General features: G+C 35.1%; 1 protein-coding gene across 2 annotated transcripts in view; it reads left to right on the top strand.

Moving 5' to 3' along the window:
* CDH12 (cadherin 12) overlaps nt 1–24,994 on the top strand; it is a 293,010-nt gene that overhangs the window by 255,455 nt on the left and 12,561 nt on the right. For both annotated transcript variants that reach the window (XM_062211772.1, XM_062211771.1), the window contains one exon: nt 12,179–12,315. In XM_062211772.1, the coding sequence (XP_062067756.1) occupies nt 12,179–12,315 (137 nt within the window). The remainder of the gene's footprint in view (nt 1–12,178; nt 12,316–24,994) is intronic.

Here is a 24,994-nt window from a genome sequence, read left to right as displayed (position 1 = left end):
GAAGTATGTTTGTGATCAGGAGGCAACTCTAAAGAAGGTCATATTTGTGATGCAAATGAAGAAAAAATTAATTAATGAGCACTCCTTGCATTTTTACTGAATACTGGCCAGTTTACTCAATGGATTGAAGCTGTTGTTCTACTTGTCCAGATTACATGGTTAAATTTGAGTGCATCTCTATATTGTATATCTCTGTCTCTATCAATCCATCTGTCTAGATACATCTTCAGTGTTTGTTGGAGCATTCTGAAAAATGCTGTATTTGATAGTTGATGTATATTAACCTGCGTCATTCATCAGTCTTGTTCCTGAAGTCTTTTCATGTTCTCTTGATAATTATTAAGGAAATGCCTGGTGAATAGATATAAGTGTTATTTCATGAGCATGAACAGATACTGGAGAAATGCTGAAGTTTATAACACAAATAATCAAAAGACAATTAAACTCTGAAAGTCTTTAGAGTTCAAAAAATGAGGAAAATTTAGGCACTTATATCTAGACAACATGCAAAAAGTTGTTTAATTTATTGTGTGTTCTGTTTTGATGACTAACAAAAATTTGATGAAGCTAAAATATTAACAAACTATGATTTTAATGTGATAATTAAGTAGCAAAAAGAGAAAAAATATCAGAAAGCCTAAATGTAGAAAATATCATGTTAGAAGTACAAATTTCCAAATCCAAAAGTTTGTTAGATTCAAGAGTCCGGTGAGAGGGTCAAACGAAGGCATCACATTGAAGAAAGTCTTCTATAAGTGTGTTTTTTTATGTGACAGGAAGTAGCATATGACAAATGGTACCTTATATGAAATGAACTGTTATCCCTAGTCTTACTTGTAATGAGTAGTAGCCTGCCTCCCTAAAGCTTTAGACACAGATGGATCTAATTGTTCTTTGTGAGAGGTTGTCAAAAGACAGAGCTGTTTTTGAATCAGCCTGAAACCTGTGATAGTTCCAGGTCCTTGGAGTAAACAACCAGCTTTTATCATGTTAGTGGATGCAATGTGGGGTATGGGTCATCCTTCTTCAGGATGAATAGATCTTTGCTCACTGAAGAATGATAGTGAAAATATTTTGTGAAAACTAAGTGTCAAGATGTCAAATAGCTTACCATGTTTGGGCATGTTGTTTGTATTTTTTCCTTTCACTATCTTTTCACAAGGTTATTAGGCAAGGCACTAATTTAGGATTATATTATTACTTACCACTGGGTATTTTATCATCACCATCGTCACCATCACCACCACCACTGAACCCAGCAAACAGTCGGAAAGCAATGACATTACCAAGCACTAATCCAACTTCCCAGAAAGTTTAAGTTCAGTTTCATGCCTAGCAAACACGTAATATCTGGTTCCATTCCCATCCTTTTTGGCCTCAGCTTAATTTCCAATTTTTATTATAGTGCTCTCCTTCCCTTGATCTTCTGATGGACTGATTTCTTGCCTCTGTGTTGTATAAATTTTCAGGACATTGCTACTATTTCATTCAAATGGCTTCTGGTGAATGAAATAATGATGCCCACCTCTTTTACATTTGAGGGGTCTTTCCAACACACTATATGCTTTATTACATGTGCAGACACCTAAGCTCAGCAACAAAACACACTTCAGGATACAATGTGACATCCTATCTCAACATATATATGTAAGTTTCAGAGAGAGAGGGAGAGGGAGAAAGCTCTGCTGATTCACTCCCAAGATGGCTGCAACAGCCAGGGGTATGCCAGGCCAAAGAGTGAGGCGCTTCATCCAACTGTCCCAAGTGGGTGGAACTGGATCATCTTTTGCTGCTTTTTCCAGGCCATTAGCAGCAAGCAGGATGGGAATTGGAGCAGCTGGAGCACTAACTAGTGTCTCTATGAGATACCAGCATTACAAGCAGCGTCTTGATCTGCTATGCCACAGTGTCCTCTCCAGCAAATATATTTTAAAAATTGGCATAATTTATGGTCATCATTACTTGAGTGAAAAATTTCTCATTCTCTTTCTAATGGCAAGTTTGTTTTTTTTTTGTTGGGGATTAAAGAGAGTATTGTAGTAAAATGTTAACACAGTAGTCACATTCCATGAGCAGTGTATGTTATTTGCTTAGTTCTCTTTCTCATTAGCATATACATGCCACAAGGGCATAGATTGTTCTAGATTCTTCCTGATGGACCAAATATTGCCTAGAATATTGTGAGTCGTTGATAAATACATGTTAGATGAATGTGTTGATCTATGTACTATTTCAACTAACTGGTAAAATGGCATAATATTCACATATAATGTTGTCTACATAAAGAAAAATCAACACAGTTAAACACTTTGTTCATAATCTAGTAAAATATCCAACAAAGTGTAAGAATTTCAATGATCTTGTACCAAAATATTTGCTCAGGATTATCCCTAATTATTAGATGATAGAAACAACTAACAAAAATCAGTATATTTCTGTGTAGGTCATGATCTTTTAGCTTTGCATATAACTGCAATTTTAGCTCACATGCTTCTTTAACGATTCTAAGAATATATACATTCTATTTAAATTCATATTGCGAATGCTCAGGAAAGAGATAATGTAAGCAGTGCTCAAAAAGGATTAACTATTTTATCTTAATGAATATTTTATATAGCCTTGTGGACAAAATTTTTCCTTCAAGCAGCTGTTGGAATCTTAGGTGTTTTCTAAGAAAATAGGCCACTAAAAGTAAAATTACTTTTCCATCTGCTAAATAATAAAATGTAGAAAAATAGCTAAGATTTGTAGAAAAGAAGAAACTAGACTTTGTACAAGGATAATTTTTAAAGCTCACATTAAAAAATATTGTGTTAGTCTCAAATGCCAGAAACTATCTTTCATGAATTACTTTGTTAATTCTATTTTTTAAAAGATGTATTTAGTGTATATAAATTTCATGTATTTCATATATACAGATTCAGGAACATACTGATGCTTTTCACTATAACCTCATTCTCCCACCTTTCTTCCTCCTCCCTCTGCTATTCTCATTCTTATTTTTCACAAAGCTATATTTTTTGTTAACTTCATACTCATAAGAATAACTCTACACTAAGTAAAGAGTTCAATAAATAGTATGAAGAAAAAAACACATTTCCTCAAAAGTCAAGACAAGGACTGTTCAAAATCATCACATCTCATCGTATCAATTTCACTTCTATACATTACCTTTTAGGTACTCTATTAGTTACCACAGATCAGGAAAAACTTATAGTATGTTTTGGGACTGGCTTATTTCACCAAATATAACGGTTTCCATTTGCATCCATTTTTATTGCAAATGACAGGATTTTGGCTTTTTTTTTTTATTGCTGTGTAGTCCATAGTGTACATACTCCACAATTTCTTTATCCAATTTGCAGCTGATGGACATCTGGGTTGATTTATTAATTCTTAGTGGAGATATTAGTGGAGATAACCATTGGCTTGTAACAAAACTTAAAACTTGGTACCTGAATAATATACAACAGATTATTAAATCTCTTGAATGTATGCGGATAATTCAAAACATATTCTATGAAAATAGGAAGATACTGTGTGCAAATTATGAGTATTGAGAGAAAAAAAGAAGGCAGAACTTTATGTGGGAAACCTCAATGGGACAAGGGGGAAGCAAACCAATAAAAGGAGACATGGAATTCAGCGACTGCAGGCTTAGCTAAGTATGTTATTCTCTGAGGAGTCTGCCCTGTCTGGCTTTTTCACAGCTGTGCTGTACTTAGTGTTTAGGACTCTCAAGAGAATCATTTTTCTGAAGTCATGTTTCTCATAAAGTCACTTGAAAATGTGCTGATGGCATTCGGCTTCCATTAACTACACTTACAGAAGCTAAAGAACAGGGAAATCATTTTACCAAACAAGAAAAGAAATGGGGAGGGAAAGGGTAAAAAGGAAAGCAAAAGTAGAAATAAATTTTACTGAGGTAACAGAGATTTGCTTGGCTGCATTTTAATAAGAAACTAGAGCTTGAGTCCCATCTAGCCCACACTGGGACGGGCAGGCAGGTGTATAAGCCCCTTAAGAAGAAAAGGTGAACACTTTTTGGTGACTGGGCTCAGATTGTGTGCAGGAATAAAAGTTCTTGGTATCTTTATATAGCTGCAGCTGCTCATGATAAGTTTGGGAAAATACAGATGTATACACACACACAAAGACTCTTCAAATAGCTCATGGAAATTGAAAAGGCTAACATTCTTTGGGTGCAAAATTATTTTGGAATCTATGTGTGAGAAAAAAAGCTTCAAAAAGTTCATAGAAAATGGGTAGTATTATAAAATACATGGATGTTTTTCTTTTTCTTTTTTTTTCTTTCTTCTTCCTTTCTTCCTCCTTTACTCCATCCTTTAGACAGGCATAGTGACAGAGAGATGAAGAAGGAAGGGAGGATGGAGGGAGGAAAAGAGAGAGGGAGAGAGAAATTTCCAAACACTGTTTTACTCTCTGTATGTCTGCACCAGCCATGCTTGGGTCAGGCCAAAGCCAAGGGTTTTAACAACTTCTGGTCTCCCATGTGGTTGGCAAACACTCAAATACTTGGGCCATCACCTTCCTTCCTTCCCAGGTGCATTAGCAGAAGATTTATGTTAATTTTTGCATTATTTTCTTATTCTACAGTTGATGATAATAACAATTTTAATTTATAATTTTCAACAGTTTACTGAAAAATAGATAAAATCTCAACACAAGGCACTAAAAATTCTTTAAAACAGGTTAACTATGGGCCCTGCCAAATATATCCCAAATATATAAATACATAAAATAGTATTAAATGATTAAAAGCCTTAAAAGGACCTAATATCTGAAAATATGCCAAATTGAAACATGATAGTTTAACATTGGTGAGGCTCATTATAAAAATACAGTTGAAAATATACAATTGTTTTATTAATATTCCATACAAATAAAATACATATAAAAAAGGATGCATTATAGAAAAAAAACCCAAATCTTCATGACAATTTATTATTTTAGATTCAGTTTCTTTAATTTTTACAGAGCCACAGAATTCCTACAGCACTGAGTCATAGCTAAAGGCTTGAATAATAGCTATGGGTTTATAAATTCATTAGATTTGTGAAACAGATCTATAGTTCTTATTTGTATGAGGATTCAAGCTAGATATCCAATGTGAAATGTATTTATGTTTCCAGATAAATTATGTTATTATAATGATAGAATGAAATACATCCCAATGACCAAGTATCTAGATATTAATTATTATCATGATATTGTTTGTGAAGTCATTCTTTTAAATCTCTTAAAGCAACAACACAGCAAATAGGAGAATTTCAAGGTCTACAAAATCTGTAATATTGACTTGTATTATTTGGATCAGTTTTGCCTGTTAAAAGTTCAGATTCTTTGCTTATCTCCAAGTGCTAAAGGACTGCCCTATGTAGATAGATTTCATATCTCTTTCCCATTTCTCTACAACTTATCGATTGTTTTGAAAAATAGCTCTGTGTCACATGTATTTGCAATTATATTATCTTTATTGTTTAAAGATTAGTTGTTTAGAAAATAATATATTAATCAGTAAACATTAGAGGAATGAATTCATTTTGTAAGTTTCTCTAGACCATTCAATGAATTAAGAGAATACAATTAATTTTCAGATTGCATATTAGCTAAAGAGTACATCAATTACAAACATAATATGAAAATGAAGTTAGAAAAAAGGAAATAGCTTCTTTCAAATATGATGCCTATATTTGGGTCTCAAATGGTAAAAAACTGTAAATGTCACCTTTCTTTAGAGCCATTTGGTAATGGCCTCAAGGGAAAGATCGTAATTCTAACAGTGACCAGGAACAACAGACATAACATTTAATGCAATTCAAGAAAGTAGTTATGATAAATTATCTAAAAAAATTTCAGAATAAACATGTTGACTACTCATTGATATAAATTAGGCACTTTCATGTTTGAAAGATGATCAGGATATTATAAATAATAGTGGTCAAATGTTCTGATAAAACAGTTCACACATGCACTATAAAAATATTGCAATAAACTCAGTAATAAATCCTTCCTGCTAGAAAGGAACTTCCTATGTGATCACCAAAATATATTTGTTTTCCTATTCTCACTTGATAGAAATTGCTAATACTGAGTAAGTAGGATAAAATAATTAAGGAGGAAGACTTTGTGAGAAAGAAGCAGTAGATGCTTCCTTGAGGAATTTGAGAAGGCTGTATGGGAGAATATGAGCAAAAGCATCGGGAGTTTTTGGTATTGGGGTAAAGCAGAGGTTCTGTGACCTGAATGGAAGAAAAATAATTCCCACGAATGAGCTGATAAGTGGATTTAAAATAAAGGACTACTGAAGGTATAGAGTCAGAGATAGCTCAGGGCAAGGATATTGAATTTTTTGAGCACCTTCTTTACTATTCAGTGAGGTCCTCCTGTGCACAAATTTTAACATGAGAAAACAGAGATTCTGCATGTTTACTATTAGAGCTATGGAGCACAGAGCCTACATTTAATCATTATTTTTCTAAACCTCATTTTCTTTCCGCTAGAGCAAGCTGTTTCACTGTCTTGGCAGAATAAACCTAAGGTCTGCTGTAAAGACTGGGAACAGATAAGCATTTTATCGAAGATAAGGTTATGTTTGCTCTAAAGGGTATTTAAAAGACAAACTACATGGGCCACTTGGAATAAAAGAATGGCAGAGTAAAGGGGAGTTTGGGTGTTGTCATCAGGACACAGAATAAAAGACACAATTAGAAGATTGTTTTAAAAATGAGTATAACAGGGCAATTGGTGGAAATGAAAATATAACAGTTATATTTTTAGTAATATGTAGATTGTAGTGACTTTTTTCTTCTTCAGAAATCTATGCCACACATCAACAAATAGGAAATTTAAAGTCAAAAATCTATGCCTTTCTCAAATCATTATAACTTAGCAAAGTGTTTAGTGTCTCATCAAATACTTAAACAATGGAAGCTATCTCAAGTAAGATACAACTTTTAAATTTATGAAGCCAAAAGTAATAATAAGCATGGTGATAATAAAATTAAAACTAACAAGAACTAAAAAAAGCAACTGTTTAATTAATAAAGTTTGAGGGAAACATATAGGGATCACTAAGGGAAAAAAAAGCTTAATTGTATCTGTTGATGAAGCAATTACAGTCTACGTGTTATTGTATATGTCTAGATACTCAGCAAAATGTTTATTTAAATAAATTGGCCTGAATTTATTTTCATTTAATTGTCTTCCTCAAGGGAAAATATAATCCAGACACACTAAGATTTTGATCCATTATTATTACCTGAACAAAAGACTATTTGCTATTTTGACCTGAATCATTGTTCCCACATTTTAATAGCTTAAAGAATAAGATGTAATATTTTCAGAGTAACTCTGTTCTATCAGTTACTTTATTTTTAACAATAATTTTATTTATAGAAGGTGAACAAACTTCATGTATTTCATACATACAGATTTAAGAGCATAGTGATACTTTCTACTCTACCCTCTCTCCTGCCTACACTCCCAACCACCCTCACCCTTCCTTTCTTATTCTTTATTTTTTATAATGACATACATCCAGTTTATTTTATAATACAAATTAACCCTCTACTAAGTAAATAATTCAAAAAAAGTAAGAAGAAAAAAGTGTTCCACAACAGTAGAGACAAGGGCTGCAAACAATAATCAATTCTCAAAATATCAGTTTCCCCCATATACATTACAGTTTTTGAACTCTATTAATTACCACAGATCAAGGAAAATATATGGTATTTGTCCTTGGAGGACTGTCTTATTTCACTAAGTATAAAGGTTTTCAGTTGCACCCATTCAATGGTTTTCAAATGCATCCATTTTGTTGCACTGATCAGCTACTCTATATAAGATGTGTTTGAAAATAGGGACAGAGTCAATGTCAGCATTTCCATGAAGAGTAAGAGTTATTTAGAAAATTAAAAGAAACAGTTTTCAGGAGAATGCTTACCTAAAGAAGAGGATAAACCATTTCAAGCATTTCTTAAAACGTTAAGGTGGAAAGTGGGTGGTCAGGGGTACATCTCTCCTGAGAACTAACCCTTTCCCACACACTTCTGCAGACAAGCATTGATCCAAGTGTGAGAGCTCTACTCTGTGTCCCAAACATTCCCCACTAGGGCCCTCTCCCATGACTGTCACATTGAAGAATGATGGTCCCAAAACATGTACTACTGGGGAAACACTCAACCCATGGCACCACTAAAGCAAGCATATTTAGTTGTAATTATTTTTTAACAAAAAATTAGTATCTCTGGAAAATTTCCCAAGGGCATACAGCAAGTACAAAACCATTTATTTAAGAAAGTCTACTAAAGATTGATAAAAATATCAAAGACTATGGAACTGTACCCAGAACTTTCTCTCTGCCTCCCTTTCTTTCCTGTCTCACTACTTTCTTGATGGAGGCACTGGCTGGAGGCACATAACTCTTTGCCCCTCAGCAACAAGTCAAGGGATATCTCAAGCCAATGGGGAAGAGTGCCAGATTTTCTCATCCCCTCCAATTCCAGTTTTTGTTTCAGAAGCTAAATTAATAGTGAGAATGGCTCAGAGTTCAGAAATTTCTTTGCTCCACTCAACTCAAATCATTCCTTGAGGTTCTACCTCAGAAGTCTGATTATATGGGGCCAATCTTTCTCACTCCATGAAGGGCTGCATGATAAGATTAAAAGCTACTGCATTCATTCAGGGCCAAGAGCAGTGGCTCAGAGAAGTTTCCCAGGGTGAAAGAATCCAAAAGAACACAGAGCTCTATTATTGCAGCTTAAGGAAGCATAAAATTACAAAATTTAATAATTATCACCATGTTTTACTGACTTGGGATATATGTGGATATAATACAGATGTTACAATATATGTATATATTATGTATACAAATAGTATGTTTGTACATAGGGACTAACATTTCTATAGTTTTTTGGAATGAAGTTAGTATGGAGTTGAACCTGATAAGTTAAGATGCCCATAGCAAAACCTAAAGTAGATAGTGTGAAAATAACTAAAAAAATGAAAAAAAATAGTAAATGAATTAATAATGAGTTTGAAAATATTAATATAATGCTAAAAATCTACAGGAGAGGAATAGAGGCATAAAAAGAAGTAATAAAGAAACTAAAAATTAAATGGAAAATGTAACTATATACAATTGGTAAATGTAAATGGATTAGATATTCTGATCAGAAGGCAGAGAGTATCAAAGTGGGTAAATGCAAATTACAAATGTGCTATCTTAAAACCTAATGATGGTCCTAGGTACTGCATGTCTCTAGATTTAATTGATAATGAAGTCAAGCCAAACTATGACCTTGACTCCATACAAATCCAAGTTCTTTTTCAACATTGTGGCATGTAACTATACTATGCTATCTTACCTCTTAAATTTCTCTAAAGTCTCCACCATCCTTCTAGGTGTAGACCAAATACATCCATACTTCACAGCATACCCTACTTGTGCCACAGGAAATCTGACGTTGCAGGATTTCTGCTGTTGTAATAAGGGGAGAACACATGAACAAATGCCTAAGAGGGATTGGCTTGACAATTTCTCCCAGTTGAGAGGAAGGATAGGTTGAGTGCAGTGGGGAGAGGAAATGTCTGTTTTTAAACAAAAGTTAATGTATCTCTAAATTTAGCAGACATGTTCTGTCTGTTCTCCTTCAGTCTCCATATCCCTAGTTATTTCAACTACCTCTCATAATCTACAGAATTAAATCTCTTTACATACCTGGTTATTCTCTTTGTCTGCTGCCAATAAAATATGTAACAGTATATAGTTCCTCACACTACCTCCATGCTTCACTAATACCACTGTTCTTGCAGCCTCCTACAATGCTTTCTTCACCCCTCACTCTGACTCCACTGTCTCCTGGGCATCTCCATATAGCCTTCCGATGTCAATCAAAAGTCATATGCAGGAAGGTTTGCCTGAAACATTAGGTCTTGTGCTAGAGTTATTTTCTTGACACTGATGCAAGGTCTCTACTATCCCTCTGTTAAGGATTGTGATCTTCTCTCATACATGTCAGCAACTAGACTGCACAAACAGTGGTGGACATCATACTGTATTTGATGGTATAAACTAGACTCTTCAATGATGGATATCATACTGTATTTGATTATATATTCCTCAATATATAATTGGCTAGTACAGTCTGTAGAGCATAGTAGGCACTCAGCAAATATTTGATGAATTGCACAATTGAACAGTCTATAGCAACAATATTTTTAAAAATAATAATTAATAAGTGTTGTCAGTGGAGTTTTTCTTCTTCAGTTAGGTATGATTAGTAACATAGAGGCATTGAAAAGGAGTATTGTCAGAGCCATCTTGTTCAGAAAGGAGAACATGCAATATGGCAAACTAAGCTTATGCACTTCTGTGTTCTATAACTCCCAAATATGCCAACAGCATTTACAATTTTTGAGAGCATTCATATGAGACAGAACACTACATTGAAATCACGAGACATCAATGCATTCTCACACATCAAAGCTGAGCTATGAAAAGCAGATTATGGTACAGCACGGCTTGTACCCTGTTCCAATGACAGTCAACATCTTCTGCTTCAGAAATCAGTTACTAACAAACATTGACAACTTAAGAATCATAAATCTCATTTGTAAAGACAAATTAGTTTTGATCTCTTGCTGAAGAGACAGCAAAACTCTATGGTTTAAAAAATGAGTTTGTCAAAATAATAACTATCATCAGAAACAAATCTCTGATCAGTGAATGAGGGGCCTGCTTTGGACTGGGGATTTTGATGGACTGACTACAGTGATGTCTCGTGGTTACAGGCACTGTTTGCAATAACCTCTTCTGTTTCCTAGGTCAGAATAATAGTGATAAATGTATTGGTCATTGTGCCTTCTGCTTAGCAAAGTCCTTTCCCATGATACATTCTAATTAAAGCAATCAGACTACATAGTGATTATTTGGGCAATATAGCTGACCTAGTGTAAGTGTCAGCCTAAAACTTTCTAGTATGTGAATGTGGACAAATTTCTTCCAGTCTCTGTATTTTGGTTTCCCCCTATGTTAAATAAGATATATTAATAATACTGAGTCATAGAGCTTTTATGGGGATTTATTAAGTTAACTTATATAAACATTGAGAATGCTATCGAATAGTAAGCTTTAAAAATGCTAATTATTATTGCAATTAAATGTATTTAAAATTTTAATGTATCATTTCAAATGTCTACAGCTACGTAAAGACTTACACTAAGGCATTTTCTTTTGTGATATTCATATTCTCGTATTTTTTTCTCTTTCCTTCACATGCTAGCAGTCATCATTGCCAATAATTTATATAATAAACCAAGAAACAAATATAATTCATTAGCAATGGTTGTTTACACTTGTGGCAAAGACACCTGCGTCCCATATCAGAGTACATGGTTCTGGCTTCTGGCACCTGTTTCCTGCCAAAGCAAACGTGAGACCTGAATTGAGTTCTCAGCTCCCAGCTTTGTCCCAGGCCTCGCCATGGCTGTTGTGACATTTGGAGAGAAAAACAGCAGATAGAAGCTCTCTCTTTTTCTCTAAATATCTTTAAAACAGAGACATCATGAAATAAGGCCCCTGGTTTTTGTTTTATTAAGTTAATACATTATATAGTATAATAAAACATTAATAATTCCTTTATATTGTTGAAGGAGAGATATTTTTGTACAGTTACCAAATTGATAGTTAAATTTTTTTTTTCCATTCACCTGATTTTTTTCTCTATCCTTAGACGCATGATGATTCTACCTCTGATCTGGCCTATGCTTGCTGTGGTTGTTTCTAGATGTCTTTCAACCCCCAACCTTTCCCATAGCCACTATTAAGGAATTTTTTACTGCTTGAAAAAGTTTTAATATTCAGCAGGTTAAGAAAACCCATGGTCAGCTTTAGAATTTTAGTCTCTGCTGAGCTTTCAAGGTGTCAAGACCCTAAAATAATATGAATAGCAGGAGTACTAAATCTTTCATTATTTCCAGTTTCCCCTTGAGCATACTGACTGTGCAATAAAGAAGCTGTCATTTACACTCTTCTTTATTGCAAGGTGGGTAATAGCTACAGCGAGAAAATAAGGAACTGTGTCAAGTTCACCTAAGTGCCATTATGATTAATGTGTAATCATTACACATTTGCATCTACTCTTTTCATATGCAGGTACTTCATAGATTGGAAGAGTGATGGGGACAGCTACTTTACAATAGATGGGACTGAAGGAACCATTGCCACTAATGAATTACTGGACAGAGAAAGCACTGCGCAGTATAATTTCTCCGTAATTGCGAGTAAAGTTAGTAAGTATGGCATGGATGGAATCAATGTTATACTGCAGTTTTGTGGATTTAACACTCTTAAATGAGTCCCTGCTGAGGTGTTTTTCATTTCTGGACTGACAGCTGAGTGCTCTCCTGGGGAAAGCTGGAAACCTGCTCCTTTTCCTCATAGCATAAGTCCAGTGAAATTGTGACAGCTGCCAATGAGCCCTGTTTGCTGGATTGCATAAATACCTGATAGTGCATTTCATTGTATGACCTGCTTCTTTCCATGGTGCACCCCAAGATTTCTTGGAGTTCCAGCTTCTCTTTCACACAGGATTCTTGTACATATCATTAAGAGTGTCATAGGCCAGGCAGATGGAAACAATCATATGCTATCACCGTTCTGAGATATTTTCTAAAATGGAATAGAGCATGTGTAACAACATCCCTCTCCTTCTCTATCCTCTCATAGAGTGTACTTTTAATAAGTATTATCGTGGAATAGACAGGAGTTTCAAAAACAATTCCTTAAGGAATTGCTCACAATCTGTAAGAACATTAGGAATTATTCCTTATGTTGGTTTCTGCTTGGTCCAGAAGAGATTCCTGTGGACTGAGAGTGATTACAGATCTTATTAGACTGAACGATAAAGAATACTATCACAACTTCCTCATGTAACAGTTTAGGATAATGGTGACAACATTTGACTTTTTTTAAAAAAATTTTATTTGACAGTTTATTTTATTTGTCAGTTATAGACAGTGAAAGAGAGACAGAGAGAAAGGTCTTCCTTCCGTTGGTTCACTCCCCTAATGGACGCTACAGCCAGCGCTGTGACGATCTGAAGCCAGGAGCCAGGTCCTTCCTCCTGGTCTCCCATGAGGGTGCAGAGGCCCAAGCATTTGGGCCATCCTCTGCTATCCTCCCGGGCCACAGCAGAGAGCTGGACTGGAAGAGGAGCAACTGGGACTAGTACCCGGAGCCCCAAGCAGGACTAGAACCCCTGGGGTGCCGGCGCCGCAGGTGGAGGATTAGCCAAGTGGGCCATGGCCACAGCCTTTCACTTGACTTTTGATATTCTTTTTAATGTAAATTTTCTTTTTTTTTTCATTTTCAATTATCTTTATATACAGAAGATCAGTTTAGTATATATTAAGTAAAGATTTCAACAGTTTGCACCCACATAGAAACACAAAGTGAAAAGTACTGTTTGAGTAGTAGTTATAGCATTAAATCACAATGTACAGCACATTAAGGACAGGGATCCTACATGAGGAGTAAGTGCACAGTGACTCCTGTTGTTGACTTAACAAATTGACACTCTTGTTTATGGCGTCAGTAATCTCCCTAGGCTCTTGTCATGAGTTGCCAAAGCTATGGAAGCCTTTTGAGTTCACCGACTCTGATCATATTTAGACAAGGTCATAGTCAAAGTGGAAGTTCTCAGTCCTTGTGCTTATGGTCTCTTAAAAGGTTTCAGGAAATCCCTTCAGAAAACCTTCCATTTGGTTTCCTTCTCATCTTGTGCATTTGGTAAATGTTATATATCTTGGCTGTGAATTCCATCTTTTATTGCAGGGAATAGCTTGAACATTTCTGTTGAGAGATTTTGATCATTCTCAAAGAAGTAGGAGTACAAATATGAAACCCGTTTTATGTTTCTTCAACAGCTGCTTCCAAATGTGAATAGTCAGACAACTTTTCCCAGATCTTAAGGATGTTGTTAGCCATCCTCATTACTTTTGCATTATTCTGATTATTAAAAGTCCAGGGACTGTACATGTAACCTCGTGGTTCAGATGCCCCTGTTCCACACCAGAGTAATTAGGTTTGATTCCCAGCTCCAGTCACTAACTCCAACTTCTTTATAATGCAGAATTTGGGAGATAACAGGAATGGCTCAAGTAGTTGGGTTCCTGCCACTATTTCTGGAGGCCTGGATTGAGTTCCTGGTTCCTGGATCCAGCCCTGCCACCGCCCTGGCATTGGAGAGTGACTGAGCAGATGGAGACTCTCGGGCTCTCTTTGTCTGCAACTCTAGTTCTGTCTGTGTCTCCACCTCTCAAATGAATAAATATATTGTAACATGAACGATCTTGTAGCTACTACTTTGTTGCAATGCTTACTCTATATTTCCAATAAAATCTGACTACCCTGAAGCTGCTGTACTAAAGAGGTCAAATGTTGCTGTTCTGCCTAGCTTTCCAACCACACCTTCCAGTGTGTTTGATATACGACTGCCTTGGGACCCCTAGTCCAGTTCACTTGACACCTGAATACCGCTGTTTAAACTCCATTAGTTCCTTGAAATAGAATATCAACCCACTCAAGCCCTGCCTGTATTCTTATGTGTAAAATTATAAGACTATGCTTATTTTAAGTAGCAAAAGATTGGGAATATTTGTTGTTATATAGGAATAAGTATCTGGAGTCCTATAAGAAAACATAAACTGAGAACGTTTTTGGTGTGGGTGTAATGGTTATATGTATTCTCAAGTCTGTTGGTATGGAAAGCAAGTCAGGAAATAAAAATGCACAGATCTCTTCTTTCTACACTCATATTAGTGCGTCTTTGGTTGCCACAGTTTTGGGGACTGAAATGGCCTGAAAGGCAGTTTCCAAGTGAAATTTTGTGGTATCTTTGATGTTGGCAGCTCTGGGCTTCCCATATGCATAAGAATCTGATATGGATACTCAGTAGAATACCTTTCAGCTTCTCCATTTTAGGGTTCTTTTGCTCAACAAGCAGCCTTCCAGTGAATCAATAGCATGATTTATAAGTCGTATCTCCTTATTCTTGTATCCACTTGACTCTAAGGATGTTAGTACATCCTTACCAAGTTAAACAGGTACGTTACAGGCTGCTGTTCTATGACCTGTTTCGTCTACTTTACCACCTCCTTTCCAATCCATCTTGTTCTCTCAGGCTGGCAGAGATCATCAAGTTAACTGGCTAAACAGACGTCAAAGGGAGAACAGAATGACAGTGTTCTCATCCCAGGGGATGCTCCTTCCCCGTTCTCTTATGTTGTTTCCCTGAAATCATTCTTCACATTTGGCAATTTTCTTCTCTCCCATACAGCACCTTATTGCTATTGCATATGCTATGCCTTATTTCCTTCTTGCTAACTTTCAGTTATGTGATTCATCCAGAATTTTTGGGACACGCTCACTTGCAAATCAACTTTAGTTTTCTAAGTCATCTGGCTATAGAGTGAAAATGAGTTGTTAAGTCATTGAATCGAGGACCTCTGTGATTCATGTTACGTACATTTCAGTAGCTTGTACATAATAAGTGATTGTTGACCAGAAGCAGTCTCCTCAAATAGCTTCTACTTATTTTTTTTTATTTTTATTTTTTTTGACAGGCAGAGTGGACAGTGAGAGAGAGACAGAGAGAAAGGTCTTCCTTTTGCCGTTGGTTCACCCTCCAATGGCCGCTGCGGTAGCGCGCTGCGGCCGTGCACTGCGCTGATCCGATGGCAGGAGCCAGGTGCTTCTCCTGGTCTCCCATGGGGTGCAGGGCCCAAGCACTTGGGCCATCCTCCACTGCACTCCCTGGCCACAGCAGAGAGCTGGCCTGGAAGAGGGGCAACCGGGACAGAATCCGGTGTCCCGACAGGGACTAGAACCCGGTGTGCTGGCGCCGCAAGGCGGAGGATTAGCCTAGTGAGCCGCGGCGCCGGCAGCTTCTACTTATTATAGACAAGTTGTCCATAATAAAATATTGTTCAGTACAAAAATACATAGTGAACCTTAATTTTCCTATTTAAATACATAAAATATGTGCCTCTTAGAAGTCTGTGGTGATAGTACCTTAACTCCAAATAATTATCTGTGTATAATTCCATGATCATCTGCACTGTACCTATGATAGATTGCTTTCTCCCCATTGGCTACAGAGGCTATCAAAACCATTAAAGTCTGAGACACCCAAGGTCTCCTCTCAGAATCTTGAGCTTCAACCATTTGGAGAAATGGAAGGAAGTATGAATGTTTATAGAGCAAACAAGTGATCCCTGAAAGCTTACATTACTTAATTTTATGGAACCCCTATTTGTTTGATGTGAATATGACTAATATGTGTGATGGCTCTATTGTAACAATTTGCTGGTTGTAGTTTTTACCTACATGTAAAGTAGGAGAACTTAGCATGTAGAATCAAATAAGTTATGCTGGCCCTCAGAGAACATAGGCAGAACTGGAATTTAGACACAATTCACACATACACAAGCTAAGAGTGATAGGATGATTCCGAAATAATATTTGTGCAATGGACCTCTGATCAAAAACTATTGGATTTTAGCAAATATATACTCTGTCTGCTAAGAGTATATATTTGCATGAAAAAATAAAGAAGCTAAACCCAAATCCAGCAGCAATTAAAGATTTTGTAATAAGAAGAGCTAATTGTGGACTTTTAGTTTATTTTAAATACCCAGTTTAAAGTGAATTGTCTTCATAGTTTAATGCCTAAGAGTCCCTTCATTGATCAAACCAACCGAGCAAGGAATACAATCAGAGTGAGTGAATAAGAAACAAGTAGCCCATACTTTCCCTACCTGGCCCTTTTATAAAAATAATCAGGTGAAATGAAATGGTACAATTAATTAAAAGACGGTGATTAGTCAATGTTGCTTTAACTGGAGGTACAGATAATTTTAATTAGACCCGTAGTAAATCTTTAATGCATTACTGCTTTCCTATTTTATGTTATTATCCTTGCGAAAAAGAAATGGACATGCCAAAATTTCTTCAAATTATCGGGAAGATTTGGTGGCAGGCACAGTGGCAGGAATTAAGGTGCCAGTTTTGACACTGACATCCTGTATCGGAGTAGTGATTTGAGTTCCATCTGCTGCATTTCCAATCCCACATCCGACTGATGAGCCTGGGAAGTAGAAGAGGGTGACACAGATACTGTAGTCCCTGGCACCCAAATGTGATATTCAGAGAGAATTCCTGGCCCTAGTTTCAGCCAGGCCCTGCCAGGGTGTTGTTGCCTTTTGGGGACTATACCAACAGATGGAAAATCTGTCTCTCTCTGTTGCTCCCACTCTGTTAAACTGTCTTTCAAATAAATAAATAAATAAATATTTAAAAATATATATCAGGAACTATCAATAGGCAAATGTTCTTAATTTTTTTAGTGTTTCTGTAACACATATCACTAATTAAAAATCATTAAAATGACTTACTAAATCCCTAAAATAATCCCAAAGACAGGTCTCTTCTTGGTTATGTTAATTATTCAAATGGCAATGAATAGTTTCTATTCATTACAGAAAGGGTAAAAAAAATTAGTGAATTTCTGTTTGGGAAAATTTTATATATAAGCATTTTCCTTATAAATTTTAATTAAATTGTCAGATAACTGATTTTTAGGTTTATCTTCTATGTAGAGAAATTTTATATTGTCATTTTATTACTTTACATAGGGTGATATCATATTTACCTGTATAATAAAACAAAATGCAAGATTGAGATTCATAGTTCAGGCTCAACATATAAATTCATGCATTTGTTTTTCTCAGCTGTTGAGTACCATCTTTTACAAAGCAGAGTTTCTTAAGATTATGAGAAAACTAACACTGGTGTCTGTTCTCAAGGACATTGTAATTTAGGGGTAGTAAGAAACTAACCAAGATAATGCATGTTAGTAAGTTATAAGTAGAAAAATTATGCTGATTTCCAGAAAATTAGAATTTAATTTAATTTCCATATAAATTGTATAGATAGGCTACTGACATTATGATCAACACAGGGTATTCATTAAATTAAGAAAGAGTCAAACCAAAACATATAATTTTCAGGAAGGATTTTGTAAGCGGTACTTTTGTCTGTATGCTATTAAATAGCCATGAAATGGTATTCCCAGCCCAACTGAAAAGAGAATAGCTAGTTTCTATAGAATCACTATGAGTAATAATAAAGATATACTGCAACTATATATGGCTATATACACCTTAGTCAATTTGATTCTCACATGTTCCATAAAATGAGTATTATTTACTTTTCATCTTTTTAAAACATTTACTGACAATACTTGAACATTTTTGTCTATAGTGTGACATTTCAATACATATATATGATGTACACTGATTAAATAAGTTCTTTTATATTACACAATTGTAATCATGGAGTTTTTCTTCTGTTTGTTCACAAAATGTATACTGGATTATTCTGAACTACGGTCACTCGACTGTTCCTTGTAACACTAGAAACTTATTTCTGCAATCTAAATTTGATTTGCTATCTGTTACTCAAACTCCCTCCATTCCGTCCTGCTCTTCCCAGCCTCTATTCTGCATTTTTTTTTCTTTTTTTTTTTAGCTTCCACAAGGATGTGGTAGTTTCTTTATTATAGAAGTCAGGAAATGGATGTTGACAGTCATTTGGTTTCAATCAACTTTCAGAAAACAGAAGACCAAAAGATGATTGGAGTTCAGGATTCTCCACCTTAAAGCACATTCCATGGGTTGGATGCCAATAGTCCATGAGCCACCTATTAGTTTGTCTTTGGATCATTCAATTATTTTAAATGTCAGTAGTGGAGCTGTTGGACAGATGTTGGTCAAAGGCTAGAAAATTTTAATTATATAGGAGGAGTAAATTTTAAAAACCTATTGCACAGCATAGAAAATATAGTTGATAAGACTGCATTTCTGAAAAATGCTGAGAGTAGATTTAAATTATTCTTGTCAGAAAAAAATGATAACCATGTGAGCTAATATATATCTAATGATTTTCATAATACAGTATAATAAATTATTTTCATTTTAAATATGCATGCAATTGAAGTGAAATGACTTAAATACTTCAATTACTTTTAAATTATTTTTAAATCTTATTTATGTATATTTAAGTTTATTAGATAGGTTATTCATTAGAATTCTATAATGAATTAGCATTTTATCAAGAAAAGACAAAAACTTAAAAATGGGAATAGGAAAATACACATGCAACCATATGTTTATGTCAGTTAGGCAGATTTTATCAATGTCCAATAAATGCAAATTATTAGAAAAGTCTCAAGCTACATTCAAAGATTCTAATGATTTAATTTTTAAGGATTTTTTTTCATAATTTCCCTGTACATTGAAAGATTTTATCTGCCAGATATTATACTCTTATTAAGCATATTTATTATATATCTTTTTACTTGCTTACCAAGATTGATATTGATGATTATTCCATTTGCCCAACATCATGTCAGTTGACATAATTTCAAAAATTTGTTTTAATTAACATTTGGATAAAATTATATGTAATATACCACATAGAAGCCATTTATAAATATTTTTAAAAGTACAACAATTATCAGACTTCCAAACACTTCTATTGGAAACTGATGTTTGAGCCATTTTGTAAGTATATAACATACATGCTCTGCAATTTTTCATCTCGGTAGTCAATGGAATCACCACACGTCCATTACTAGGATTGAAACTAGTTAACCCACTCAAGATGTGTCTACTAATGCCTAACTGTAGACTCTCAAGCCAGGGAGAGAGTGTGGGAAGGAAAGGGAGATCTGGTAGCTATGCTCAATAATACACGCGGCCTCAACCCGTAAGGTCCACATGGCCAGGATGGTGGGAAGACAGCGTTCTTTGACAAGCAGCACTAGAGAAAAGTTTCCATGAACATGTCTGCTTTCTTAATGACCAAACACAGCTTTTAAAGGGCAGGCAGAGGGGGTGTTAGCTAATTCAGGGCAATACCAGTTCTATAGGATGAAGCCGATATTGGCGTCGCTATGCTTCTCCAATCATCTTTAAAGTCACTTGGGGAAATGTGTCTGGGGCTCCTGCCACCTGCCAGCAGTCAGGTCTGCCCACAAATACAGGCAGAATATGCCCCCCTCCCATGATGCCTTTGATGAAGCAATGCTAATCATAAATGGGGTAGAGGATGGCACACAAATAATGCATTAAGTAGCACTTATCCTAAAACTGGATCAAGAAAGAAGATGGTGACTATAGGTGGTCTATATTGATGTGCTGGGAGAGAAAAGGCAGTAACATTTGAAAGGTATTCTCAGCTACTTATCTACTATTCATGAACAAATTTTATTTTTAGGGAGGAAGGTTGCTGGATCTTAGAACAGAGGTCTTTTCTTTATGGATTAATTACTAATTATTAATTACTTATGGTGTATTATCTACTATGTGACAAGTCACATCAAGGTTTCATGGCTTGCAACAGCATATACTATTTCACAGTTTCTGAGGATTAGTAATCTGTTCTTGGTTAAGCTAAGTCTTCTCATGAGGCTGTAATTAAGTTCATTCAGTGGCTGATGAGAAAATTCAGATTTTTTGTGGACTATTGGACTCCACCTTCAAAATTTCACTGAATGTTGGCCAAGTCTTTGCTCAACTTCATGCTCCATGAACCTTTCCATGAGACAGATCACAATATGGTTGTTGGTATATCAAAATGAAAAGAAAAGGACAGTTCCAGCAAGAAGACAGCTCATCTTTATAAATTATCTCATCTCAGAAATTATATCTCATAATTTTCCCATGATTTTTCAGTGAAAGGAGCCCACTAGATCAAGGGCACACAGAAGGACAAGGAGATACACAAGACTGCAGATATCAAGAGGGAGGGATCATTAGGAAGCTTTTCATAAGGTTGCTTACCATAAGAGTTCCTTAGAACAAACAAACATCTTAAAAAAGAATGGTTAGGAACTTTATTATGTTGTCTCAATACTCTTAAAACAATGAGAGAGATGAGGTAATATGTTTAAATACATTAAATACACAATCAAAATACAAAGTGATCTAGATAGGAAAGTATTAAAACAATTCTATTATGAAGCATAACATACTCTGCCACATAGGAATGGTTGTTTGAGTGGTCTTTAAAAGACAGAAAGAAATGTTGTCATGGAGGAAACAGGATGTAGCAGTTTCAGAAAATGTTGTAAGCAAAGGTGTAGAGATATCAAAGGTCATGTAGAAGGCAGATGTTGCAAGGAGTGTGATGGAGTTTGTCGAGGATATATGGAGGGAGGTAAGAAAAATACTTTGCAAAAGGAATCCTGAGACCTTGTCCAGGCAAACTGAAAAGCTTTATTAAGAATTTACACTTTTTCCAGTAGGGTTATAAACTCAACTATAATTCCCATTGTTGCCACCTGTGTTTCTCTAGCTTCAAACAGATCCCAAAGGCCTATGAATTCTGCAAATTTTCCATCCTTTCTGTTTGGAAGATGGTTATGTTCTTGGGTTTGTATTCCTGTGAGCCAGTCAGTGCTGGTTTATAGTGTATCAACCCAGCTGACCATGGTTAATATCCGCAGGGATAAATGACATAATGAGTTTGTACTCTCTGAATTGCCTGAGCAGCAATATTCTCATCACTAAATTTAAGGGGAAAATAAAGATGTTGATACTCCTATACACCCTGACTTTGATTGGGGGTCCTTGGTTTGGTCTTTTCTTCTGTGCTAGTATTTCTCACTATCTCAACAAATATCACTGGCATCATAGTCAGCTGAGACAGTTTGTAAAGAACATATTTTTAGACAGAAAAGGAGATGTTGAGTCAGAATTTCTTGAAGCATTGCCAGTAAGTTTACATTTTAAGCAAGCTTACTAGGTTATTCAAATGGGGACTAGTCTGGGAACCACCATGCCAAATTCTCAAGTGCCCTTATGATGAGCACAAGTTTGGGGATACTGAAGAGTGGAATTCATCACCATGTGTATATATATATATATATATATATATATGCATATATATGTATATATATGTATATACATATGTATATATATGTGCGTATATATATATATATATCTGTAGAGTTGACTTGGGAAGACAAAATATAATCAGTACTTTGTTTCATTTCTAATCAGTTGTAATTTTTTCTTCTTATAATTGACCAAATAATTGCTTTCCTCCATGCCTTGTTTTACATGCAGGCATCTATGTGTTAATATTTCATTTTCTGATCCTTCTCTTTTCCCAAGTAGCTAAATGAAAGTATTTTATGTTTTCAAAGAAAGATTATTTTGATTTATACTAGATTGTCAACACCTTAATAGTAGTTGTAAAGACTCATACTTTGAAGAAAGAATCACATAAAGTTTTCACAGTATTTCATAAACACCAAAATGTTTCATATACTTGGAAATAATTATCATTAACACCATCATAATCATCAACTTAATTTAAAGATAATACAATTTTTGTCAGTATTATGACATGCAAATATAATATAATCTAAATTTATGTTGTCATTTTTTATATTTTATTTCAAACTTTCAACTGTTTATGGGTATACTATAATAATCAAACTGCTTAGAAGCATTTTAAATCAATCTAATTGCTCCATCAAAGTTATATATATAACATAATTCCAGGTTTATTTTTTCCTTGATTAGTTATGACTTTCTTGAGAATGTAAAACTACATGATTAACTTTTCACTTAAAAGTTGAAATTTAGATAAAAGATAGTACTTATACATTTACAAAAATTTCTTTTCATATCATATACAAATGGAACCCAAAAATGAGAAATATTTTCAGATGAAATTGGTATTTTATTGATATAATATACCATATTCAATATGTTTGTATATTAACCCTCTTAATTAGCGATGAGCTTCTGAGTATCAAAGAGTATCTCTTATCCACCTTTGATTCATATGACCTATTATACTTTCTAGAATATATGGGGTTATTTCTCAAAATGTCATTAAAATTGTGAGTAGCTTCATATTTTGCTTCAAATGTTATGTATTGGATAAAACTAGGGCTAAATTAATTCAATGTAACTTTTGAATTTATTATTTATGTATGTATGATAAAAGCACACCTGTGTGACATATAGAGTGTAGGGAGAAGTCTCATCTGCTGTGCCAACCAAATGGTTGCCATGTCCCTAAATGAACAAAACTCCATAAAGTTCATGAGGACATTGACCCATTATATAGTATCTGGAATTGATTTTATTGTTATTGATAACACCAGTTTGTTTAGGAAAATTAATCTGGTTTATGTGTATTTTAATATGTAAATAAACTATTGATTTTATGTATTCTTTATGCTATATAAATAATGACTATCATTAAAAGAAATAGATAAAAAATCTTCCAAAGTATAGTTGGTAACATGAGTTATGTTAATTTACCAAGTTATTAAACATTTTGTAAAATACCATCACATTTCATGCAACCACATGAAGTAAGGCCTATCAATAACATACGTTTCACATGAAAAAATTACATTGATAAAGGCTAAACTTGTTATCATTGAACCAATACTGTTTTTAAGTAATGTCCTATAACTAGTGGCAATTTTAATAATATGGATTTTTTGAAATCATTCTCCACATTTATCAATATACCTTTCCTAATTGCAGCAATAATTTCAAAATATACCCATTATTCTCATTTGATGCTAACTGGATCTGTAGTGGAACATAATAATGGAGTTAATTATGTCACATGTGAACATTTCTTTTTTTTTAAAGATTTATTTATTTATTTATTTGAAATTCAGAGTTACACAAGGGCAGAGAGAGGGAAGAGTTTTTCCATCTGCTGCTGGTTCATTCCCTAGATGGCTGCAATGGCCGGAGCTGTGCCAATCTGAAGCCAGGATCCAGGAGTTCCCTCTGGATCTCCCATGTGGGTACAGGGATCCAAGCACTTGGGCCATCTTCTGCTTTCCCAGGCCATAGCAGAGAGCTGGATTGGAAGTGGAACAGCCAGGTCTCGAACCGGCGCCCATATGGGATGCTGGTGCTTCAGACCAGGGCGTTAACCCTCTGTGCCATATCACAGGCCCCAACATTTGTTAAGTCTTATTTGTTTTAATGAATTTTAACTCAGCAGGATCTTGAAGACTTATTAGAATCAGTTATGTGATAAAATTTTATATGCATTCTTTAAGCATTACAGATAGAGGTCTAAAAGAATATTATGAAACTTCATTACTATTAAAAAATATGTTCAACATGTAAACTAATGAACAGAGAGGGTATAGTAGAAAAAGTGTGGTCTTGCCGGCACCGTGGCTTAACAGGCTAATCCTCCACCTTGCGGCGCCAGCACACCAGGTTCTAGTCCCGGTTGGGGTGCTGGACTCTATCCCGGTTGCCCCTCTTCCAGGCCAGCTCTCTGCTATGGCCCGGGAAGGCAGTGGAGGATGGCCCAAGTCCTTGGGCCCTGCACCCGCATAGGAGACCAGGAGAAGCACCTGGCTCCTGGCTTCGGATCAGCGAGATGCGCCGGCTGCAGCGGCCATTGGAGGGTGAACCAACAGCAAAAAGGAAAACCTTTCTCTCTGTCTCTCTGTCTCTCTCTCTCACTATCCACTCTGCCTGTCAAAAAAAAAAAAAAAAAGAAAAGAAAAAGAAAAGAAAAGAAAAAGTGTGGTCTTTAGATTTTCATAATTCATAGTTTGCATCCTAAATTCTCATTCTTCTTGCTGGGTATCTATGGGAAATACCCTTGAACAATTAGTTTACCCAATGTGTAAATTAATTGGTATTTATATTGAATAAATTAAAAGATGTACATTTTGTTACTTTTAATTTACTTAATAGATAACTTCTAGTTTTTAGGAAATGACAGGTATATGGATGATAACTCAGTAGAACGTGACAAAATTTGGCATGGGATTTTGGCAGAGATAGTATGTTGAAACTACCTCCTTTGTTATATTATAGGAAGAAGTTACTCATTACCAAAATT

Source organism: Lepus europaeus, chromosome 15, assembly GCF_033115175.1.
Source record: "Lepus europaeus isolate LE1 chromosome 15, mLepTim1.pri, whole genome shotgun sequence".
Lineage (NCBI taxonomy): Eukaryota > Metazoa > Chordata > Mammalia > Lagomorpha > Leporidae > Lepus > Lepus europaeus.
The sequence above is the reverse complement of the archived record's forward strand: the minus strand, read 5'-3'. Positions and strand labels throughout refer to the sequence as shown.